Source organism: Geospiza fortis, unplaced genomic scaffold (genome assembly GCF_000277835.1).
Source record: "Geospiza fortis unplaced genomic scaffold, GeoFor_1.0 scaffold878, whole genome shotgun sequence".
Taxonomy (NCBI): Eukaryota; Metazoa; Chordata; class Aves; order Passeriformes; family Thraupidae; genus Geospiza; species Geospiza fortis.
The window spans coordinates 61,846-71,507 of NW_005054471.1; the positions used below are offsets into that span (position 1 = coordinate 61,846).

Genomic DNA, 9,662 nt, shown 5'->3' on the forward strand with positions numbered 1-9,662 from the left:
GCACAAACATCCTAATGTTTATGAGTTCAAGGAACAAGGCAGAAGTAAAATTATGACTGGATTCTGAGTCCAGTGTTCCCAAAATCTCATTGTGATACAATGATCAGGCTTAAACAGTGAAGAATCCACTTGCAGCAAACTGAATGGCAGACAAAATACAGTATGTCCATTACTGCTTTTTGCTTTTGCTCCAGCCTCAGCCAGCTTCCACCAAAAAAAACCAAACCAAACAAAAAAAAAACCAAACAAAAAACCAAAAAACACCCAAAAAACCTCCAAAAAACCACCACCACCACCACCAAAAACCCACAAAAACAACCAAACAACAACAATGAAACTAAAAACAAACCAAACATACCAAAATGCCAAAAACATTGATTTGGTAAGTTTTCAACAGGATGAGCAGCAAGTAAGAGGGGCTACTGTCAATGCTTCAAAAATGAGAACTTCATTATGAGCAATTAATGTATATACACATCTCCTTTCCTAGCAAGAGAGGCTACAGCCTGAGCAGCATACTGGCTGTCTATCAGAGCTACAGAACAATGCAAAATAAACCCACTAGCAAGCCTTTTCAAGGCTTTTCAAGGCCTTGTATTTCCAAACTTTCACAGATCTCTGTGGAGAGAGACTGGAGGCATTTTGCTATTTAGACTGTGAAGGAAATTGCAACATAAGACTTGGAAAGGATAAAGGAATTCACAATAGAATTTGCAATAGCCTGTTCTTTTCCCTTTCCGTAGGACAAGACATTTGGATGGGTAACAAACACCACCTACAGTTATGTGAATAAGAGGCTCTAAGAACCCAGGCTTTGCTCCATCAGGGCACAAACCATATCTTAATCACAAGCCAAGAGTGAAAAAAGACAGGACCGGACAGCTAATGCCAAGCATGTCACCTGCCTGGCTGGGCAGTGCTCACTGGGCTGGCACACCCTGCAACAACCACAGCAGTGCCTGGCACACCGAGCTAGCCAGTGGGCCGTGCCTGCATCAATCCCCTTCTCTTCAAAGTCCATCCAGATTTGCTAATAAAAGTGATAAGAAAATCTATGGTGAGTTGTGGTGACTCCTGCAGGAGACTCATGAGAGCAGAAGTGCTCAGAACAAAATCAGTTCATTTTCACCCCACTGTTCCAGCACACTGTGGCAACCAGAACCACCTGAGAGGGTTACACCACAAATTCTTCTGGTCTAGTGCCCTATCCCTGCCAAGGTGGCACTGGCACATAAAATTCACAGAGTGATTTCACTGAGTGCAATCAGAGTGATCTTCCCTAAGGACACATTCTTCCAGCCTGCAACAATCAGGAACTCCTAGAGCTGGAGGTCACACACTGACCATCATGTTTCAGAGACACTGAAACACATCTCTGCCATTGAGGTGTCTGGTTCCTTTTGGAATCTGTGTGTATTTTCAGTCTTCATGCCATCTCGTAGCAACATGTTCTACAAATCAACTGTGTTGAAAAAGGACTTCCTCAGCCTCCTGTCTAATAAATTATTTTGCTGGATGTGCTTCCTCTGTGCTGTGAGAAATAGCAAAGTTTATTAAGGTCAGTCTTTACTCAACTTCTCCCTGCTGAATCCTGTATTACAGACGTTTGCTCTTTCCCAGTATAATTTACTTTTGCTTGTTTCATCTCTCTTCCTACAGAAGCTATCCCAGTCCCTTAATCATCCCCATTCCACTTTTCTCTATCATTTCCAGGTTTACATTACTCTTTCTGAAACAGGGTGACCAGCTGGTATGTGATACCCAGATGCAGGCACATGTGTATCTAGTATACAAGAATATATATCAGTAAATTTTGTTTCCAGTGTTTTTTGGCTACAGCTGAACATTTAGCTGATGTCCTCAGATAACAATCCACAGTGACTCCAAACAGCATGCTGTGGGCAGTGAGAAACTGTTTCCAAATCACCATTACATGTGGCATTTATCAGCACAGTCTCCCATTTGCTGTTTTACTATACTAATAGTTCTGCACTATGCTCCTGTAATTCCCCAAGAAGTTTTCAAACCAACCACCCTGACCAACTTAGAATCACTAGAAAATTATAGTCTATGTTTTCCAAACCACAGCGAGATGTGTTGCACAGGCACCCCTGGGACCAGGCACTGCAGGTACCAGAGCTTTGATGCCCTGCAAAGCACAGCATTTGACAAGGAGTGCTCCAAGCACAGTGACCAGGAATGCTACATAACCTTTCAGGTCCCTTCCAACCCAAACCATTCTACATTTCCTGGCTACCAGGAACCTGTTAAGAAAATAAAGCTTTAATTGAAAATATGATTCAGTGCCATCATCATTCTGCCAAGGATCCCTGCCTGCAGGGTTGGGTGGCTGAGACACATGCTCATCCACTGAAGCTCCACTGAGGACTCAGGTGGAAGTGCAGAGTCCACATCAATGCTTAAAGACTACAAATATGCTCACCAAACACTCACCCCAGGCACGAGAGATGTGAACTGTGGAAAACATAATTTCCAGTCCAGGCAAACACACACAAGAATGAGGAGATGGAGAAACTCTGGGCTTCAGGTGAGCAGCAGGTACCAGCAGCAAAACCTCAATGAGGCTTCATGTTCCAGAATCAGAAGAACAGAGACCCAGAGCCAGCAAACCTCATTAAACACCCTGCTATGAATCCAGGGCTTTGGTGAAAAACTGGGAATTAAGTATTCAGTGCAAGGCAGATTACATAAGGAAAAAAAGAACTGGGGGTAGCCAGCCTCCCTGTACATCTGGGAGGGACACTACAAGCAGAAGAACTCCTCACAGCCAAGTTTAACCTGAAGCACTCCAAGTTGAGCTGGCAAACCAGCAGGTTCTGACACCTGGCCTAGCTGCAGCACAGGTTACCACAGGAAAGAGCATCAGGCAGCTACAGCTACATACAGTAACTTCATTTCATATCTTCCCAGAGCTCAAAGCCCAGGGATGGAGTGGAAAAGGGTGAAGGAGCACTTCACCTATCCCTCTGTTTTGTACGAAATACTGCTCACTCCCCCAGAAGGGAGACACAAATGAGGTTTTAATAAACCATAAGCCCTATGCAATATCATAGTTTGGGACATTACATTCTCCATCTCACATTAAAAAAAAAAGGAATTATTCCTGGACATTGTCCATTGAACACTGCCCTGTCAATAGATGCATTGACCCATCCAAAAGGCAACACAACGAAGCCACTGAGTAAGGAAAATGCAGGATACCAGGCAGCCTGCGCAGGAAAATGTGTCAGACAGCATCTGCTGCTACAGCAAAAACTGAAACAGAAGCAGAACTGCAGAGAGACTACTGCACTGCCATAAACCAGGCTTGCACCTTCTGAATATTCTATGATCCCTTATCCACAGCCTGAAGGTTTCTGAGGGATGACTGCCAGGAGGTAAGGAAGCCTCTGAAGCAGCTGCTCTAGGTGTTGCTGTCTAAGACGAAACGATGCAAACCCACTGCTGCCAGCAAAAGGTCACCAGACTGGAACCTTGCCCAGCAGCTTCCACAAAGCACACTAACTAGGAGACTTTCAGACTGCAATTTTTCAACATGAGAGTACAAATTAGTTTTCTAAATACAGACCTGTTCTCTTCATGGAATGAATGGCCTGGATGCCCGCAGGGCTGATGGAGGCTAGCACTTGATGACACAAAAGCCTTCAGTTTAAAATCCAGGGCAGCTCCTGACTCCCTGAGTCACCTTGGTGTGCATACTTCAGGCCCCAGCTCCCTGGTGAATGAGGAAATATTGATGCTCCCTGCCTCTCCGAGGAGCCAGAATGCCATAAAGCTTAAAAGATCTCAGGATCCCTGCCACAAATCCCGAAGTTCAGGGAGGCAAACAGGACAGCTCATTATGTGCAAAAGCCAGGCCTCTATGAAGTGCCTGATTTGGATGTGGAGGCAGGATGCAGCCAGTAACTAAACCACTGGCCTTCCCTGGAGACACACTGCTCAGATCAGACGATGCTGTGTTTGTGAGGTGACCTATGGGGCTGGTGATGGCACCTGCAGGCCTGGCACTCAGGTCTGAGAACAGCCGCTCTCACAGTGCACACAAGGAATTCAGCAGCACAGCCCTCACCAGGACACACACAGCTCCCCCACAGCCAGCCACGATGCTCACAGAGAACCTACAAAAAGCGAGCAGTTGGGTCATATGTTTTCCTAATTCAGAGGAAGCCTGGCCCAGCTCCGATATCCCACAACATCTCCTGGTGTTGGGAGTGGGGGTTGGAAAAGTCGAGATCCATTTATAGCTGAAAAGTCTAGCAGAGGGCTCAGCGTTGGGCAGAAAAGCAGTAGCTGACAGCTCTGTACAGTCAGCTCCACCCAGCTGGAGAGGAGAGGCAGGCTGGGGGAAGAGACAGAGCTATGGAAACCTCTTTCCTTCAGTCTGGGAGTGATGGGAGAGAGGTGGCTTCCCTGCAGCGCCAGGAAGAGAAGAAACACTCTCTACTTCTAAATGCATTAAAAGAAGCAGGGCAGCAGAAGACTAGCTTAGGAAAAACTGAAGAGTAGCTGTGCCGCAGATACAGCCAAAAGCAGTCAGAGGTCAAGCCCAGGCTGCAGGGCTCTGCACCCTTCTTCTGAGCCCTTCATCACATCCAGCCCTGCAGCAACACACCTTTATCACAGGGACAGGGACAGGGACAGGGACAGGGACAGGGACAGGGACAGGGACAGGGCTGTCTGGGAGCTGTGGCTGGGGACTCAGCCCCACGCTTATTGCTGGGAGAAATGGCTACTCCCTCACTCCAGCATATTTACATCAGCCAACACATCAGCAGATGTAGCAGAATGTCCTTGCCAGCCCTCATGGAAAAAGCTTGGCCCTGAGGACAAGGCACCAGTTTAAAGCATCAGCATGCGCAGACTTACTCTGTGATGACTTCAGCTCCACCCCATGTTGTCAGGCATGAGAGAAGAGGTATTTATGTAGCTAACCTAATTTAGCTAACAATTGTGCATATTCACAATAAAATTAGGAAAAATAACCACTAAAACTATGTTGAAGAACACAGAGATGATGAGGCTGTAAGAAAAGCAAACACAGTCCTAGGCGAGGCAGTGAAATACCACAGCTATTGTATAGGCACTGATAAAAGAAGCATCATGCAAAAAAAATTCTGGTCACCCACATTTAAAAATTATAAACTCAAATGAACAGGTGCAGAAAGGGCCTGAGGGAAACAAAAACCCTATCAAACAAGAAGAAACTTAAGAGCCTGGCTTGTTTAGCCTAGGCAAATGTAGGCAGAGAGCGGATAGGATTGCTGTCTAAATATATCACAGGAGACAAACAAAACTGCTGAAGCAAAAGTATAAAGCTGGCATGACAACAAGATAAAAAATGCAGTGAACACATTTAGGTTGAAAATTAGAGAGAGAGAAAAATCAACCCTTAGGACAGGAAGCTTTCCAACTGGAATACCTGGATTTAGGAAGAATTTTATCAGAGGTCTCATGGGGTTAGAGGATACAATGCATGTGCCCACAGATATCCAGGAGGGCCTTTATGCTCCTGGTTTTGTTCCAGCTGGTAATTAGCATGGGTCATTACTGAGATGTCTCCATTCATGCTACAGACTTTGCTGAGTATCCAACTGGAGAGCCCAGGGCAAGCCCACAAACTGCTCCTCTGCCCTCCCATTTCCTAAGAGCTGCTCACAAGTAGGGACTTCCAGGCTACAGGTCAGTGGGAGAGAGTTGTGTGGATGCACACGGGCAGAGTGAGAGCTACCAGGCAGCCTGGAATGCAGGTGTTGCAGTTAGCAACGGAGAACACCCTTGAGCTGCCTCTGCCCAAACACACCTGCTGCCCCATGGTATCAGGGACAGAGATTGCTCACTGTCACCCTGTGCGTTCAGGAGAGAGAGATGTTCCCAGCTCTGCTCTGCTGCAGTGTAAGACAAGGAAACACGTCATCACTGGTTATCAAAGAATCACAGAATGGCCTGCATTGGAAGGGATCTTAAAGACCACCTTGTTCCACCCCCCTGCCATGGGCAGGGACACCCTGCACCACACCAGGTTGTTCAGAGCCCCATCCAACCTGTCCTTGAGCAGTCCCAAGAATGGGGCACCCACAGCTTCTCTGGGCCTCCTGTTCTAGTGCTCAACACCATCAGGGCATTATCATTACCATTACCATTATCATTATCATTATCATTACCATTATCATTATCATTCTCGACCCCCAAACTGCAGCCCAGCAGGGCGGCAAGTAGAGGCACAACAGCAAAACAATGTTCAAACTGCGAATATTTATATTATGGAATAATGAGGCGGGAGAAAGGGAGAGGGTGAAAACAAAATCCAAAATCTATTTCAGGGATTAATTTTTAACATATCTGTGAAAAACCAGAGCTCCATAAAAGACCAAATTATAATTTTCAGACACGGCACAGAGGATGACACGCGGTTTGACCTCCCCCAGGGAGCCCAGCGGAGCACCGTGCACACGAGGAGCAGCGGCCCCGCTCCTCCCCGCGCAATTCCCGCATAGTTCCCGCACCGTCCCGGCACCGTCCCGCCCGCCCTGCCACCGTCCCTTACCGAGCGCCCGCATCGCTCCGCTGTTTACAGCCGCTCCGCGGGGCGGGCTCTCCGCGCTGCCCGCCCCCGCCGGGTCCTCCGCCTAAGAATGTCTGACGTTTCCTCTAAGTTTCCTCTTAAAACATCCTAGCCAGGATGGAAAATTTTGGGAATTTGTGTGCTTCCCGCGTCAGGATACCGGATGAAAAGGGTTGCTGTCTAAGATCCATTGTCCCACAGACCGTCCCCCCGTGCACTTCTGCGTATAAACTTATTACATCAATTAACAGAGTGCCACGGAATCTATCATCCCAATATTCTCTTTTTATTTAAAAAAAAATATTTTACAAAATCAGGAGTGATGTAGGACAGACATCACTGCCAGCTGATGTGTTTCAAATGCTGATTGTGTCAAACCACCGAAATAATTGTATCTGGTGCAAGCTCACCAACAGCTTTATTATCCCCTACATGTTGTAGCCAACATTTTCAAATCCCCTTTTAGCCAGAAGGTGAGTACTTTGCACGTAAACCGTATGAGAAGAGAGGCACAGTATCAGATTTTCCTTGCTCTGTCAGCACAAGGTCTGCCTCTGCTGCTCTGCAACATATTCTGCTGCATTGGATGCCAGGAACAGCTTTGATAGGACTTTCAATCCACGGACCAGTCTGGGTATCATGGCGATGTCTGCTTATCTGCACAAATTCTCCTTTTCCCCCTAACCCCAGGGAGGCTGACTGTGAAAAACATAATCCTGGTCAGAAAGCCATGATTGTCTCTGCAAAGTGAATGGTAAATCAGGGGGAGGTGACAAGCATGAACTACCACAGTGGTTTCCTCAGCCAGAATGCAGGCTCTCACTTTACTCAGGTGTCTCCTTCCAGGGGAGATCACCAGATAATTTACTCCTTCCCTAGCAAGCAGCTCCTCGACTCTGAAGTCTGGACCCAGTCCCAGCTCCAGTTTTGCACTGGCCGTGCTGAAATTTAATACCACAGTTTGCAACAAGCCTTCCCAAGCAGCAGGTGCAACAGACTAGTATGGTTGTTTTTTTTTTTTTCTTTCCTGCACTGAGTTAAAACACAGGGAGATGAAACCTTCTATTAGAGCTTAAACAATCTCACACAGTAATTGCTGAAACTGGGACCACAGGCAGCAGGGTGTTCCATGAAACGGGGACATGGCTGGCCTCTTGCCATCATACACTGCTTCCTGACAGCTCAGAGACTCACAGCAGAGTCTCATAAATATCAACTGGTTACTGCACAAAAAAATCCAATTCAGGTTAAGGAAGGAGTCTAAATTTGTATAATGGAGCTGAAAAAAACCCCAAGCTCAACAAAAAACACAAACAAAAAACCACCCCCGTAACAACAGCCAGAGGCTTAGTCCTCTGCACAAAAAAAGCTGCATTTAGACAGCTCAGCAGTGCTGGCAGGACAGACTCTCGTGCTGCCACGCTGGCCTTCCACCCAGTAACCCTGCTGATTATGGAGTTGGTGTGACAAAACAGCAAGCAAATCCCAGTCCCTCAAGATCACCACGTCTTTAGCTGCGTCTGTGCATTTTAGGTCCCTCTGCTGGCAGTCAGACTGGTAGGATTTTCAGCTCCCTGCTACCCGTGTTTGATAGATAACCTATTCCCAAGTAAAATTTGAGCCAGCACAGAGAAACACTGCAGCCATGAAACACTGCAGAGACTCCTGAGGCCTCACTAAGTTCCTCTAAATCGTGGCCACTCTGCTCATTAGGGAGGTTGAGGGAGCCACCAGGTCATGCTTCATCCCTTAGATTGAACCCCAGCACCAGTGGAGCAAAGGCTATTTGAAAATGGCTGCTGGCCATGAAATAGCTTTTCTGGCTTCAGTAATTCTGGTGTGATCACCATCAAGCCAGATGTGCACACACCTCATTCTGTTAAGGGGGGGCAGATGCCTCATGCTGGCAGCTCAGGTGAGCCCTAACCATGGCACAGGCTTCTCAGGGGCCAGATATCGTGGTTTGATCCATAAGGAAGCCTGAGCGCCTTCTGCTCTTTTATTTTAAGCCTAAATGAAATGGTTGGTGCCCAGTTACAAAACTTGAGAGGGTTCTGAGGGCAATAATCCTTTACAAGAGCAGATTTGCAACCCAGATAAATCAGGGCAGGCTGATGACTGTCAGCTCCTGGTCCCTTGACCTACTAAGGGTTTCTCTGAGCTTGCAGCACTTCCTGATGGCAGATGTGGGAAGAGGGTGATGTTTGGGTACTGGCCATCTCTTGAGAAAGTGGATCACAGTCAAAAGGCTACAAAATCACACATGTTACAAAGGTTGTGGATTTGTGGGTTGTGTGGCTGGACCTAAGGCACACCTGGGGTCAATACTGTCACCCCAGTAATACGGCCCAGCGTGGATTCATGAAGAAAAATAGAAGGCACATGACTGAGAAAGACATTGCCAATTCAACCTTTTCCTCAGACTGAAATTCTCTTTGCTCTGAGGTATATAGTTAGAGGGAGAAAAAAATATTAGCATTATGAACAATCTCAGGGAGCAGAGATGCCTCCCATAGCACGCTCTCTGTTGTGCCAGGGAGGCCCTCCGGGATACCATGCAACTCCATGCTCCAGCTCACCCTGCCTGCCTTCCCCAGCAGCAGCACACATCTCTGGAGAAGAAACTAGAATCAGAGAGTGCACCTGGGTGAAAGGAAAGCCCCAAGTCCTCGATTTGGCAGCCCAGAGGGCAGAGTTCTGGGCAGCCACTGGCTCGGTGCCTTGCAGGCAGCACAGCCTCCTCTCCTGACAGCCCTTTACTTTGGTTTGCTTTGTTTTTCTTTAAGGGAAAAAGAGGGTGAAGGGGGGGGTGTGTCTTTTTCTTCTCTCCTTTTTTTTTCCCTTCGTTACAATCCTTTGTGTTTATATTTGTCACTGTTGGGTGAAAATGTTCCCGTTGTGGCAAAAGGTGATTTTGGCCGCATGTTCCTCCCGGACATGATGAGGGCTCCGAAGCCGTGCTGGTGAGAGAAGGCGTAGCCGGAGCGGCGCGTGCTGGTCCGGCGCAGGCGCCGCTTGGGAGAGGGCGGAGGGGGCCTCTTCTTGGCTTCCTTGATCTTCAGCAGGGCCTGGGGACCCC

At 47.5% G+C, this 9,662-nt stretch overlaps 2 protein-coding genes across 2 annotated transcripts in view; both read right to left on the minus strand.

Moving 5' to 3' along the window:
* RUSC2 (RUN and SH3 domain containing 2) overlaps positions 1–6,729 on the minus strand; it is a 56,995-nt gene extending 50,266 nt beyond the window's left edge. Inside the window, 1 exon segment of the mRNA XM_014309950.2 lies at positions 6,566–6,729. The gene's annotated coding sequence lies outside the window, so the exon portion shown is untranslated.
* Positions 6,730–6,848: 119 nt separating this feature from the next.
* Positions 6,849–9,662, minus strand: part of LOC102034304 (phospholipid-transporting ATPase ID-like) — a 74,011-nt gene continuing 71,197 nt past the window's right edge. The window contains 1 exon segment of the mRNA XM_014309949.2: positions 6,849–9,651. Coding sequence (XP_014165424.1) covers positions 9,430–9,651 — 222 coding nt within the window. The 3' untranslated portion in view covers positions 6,849–9,429.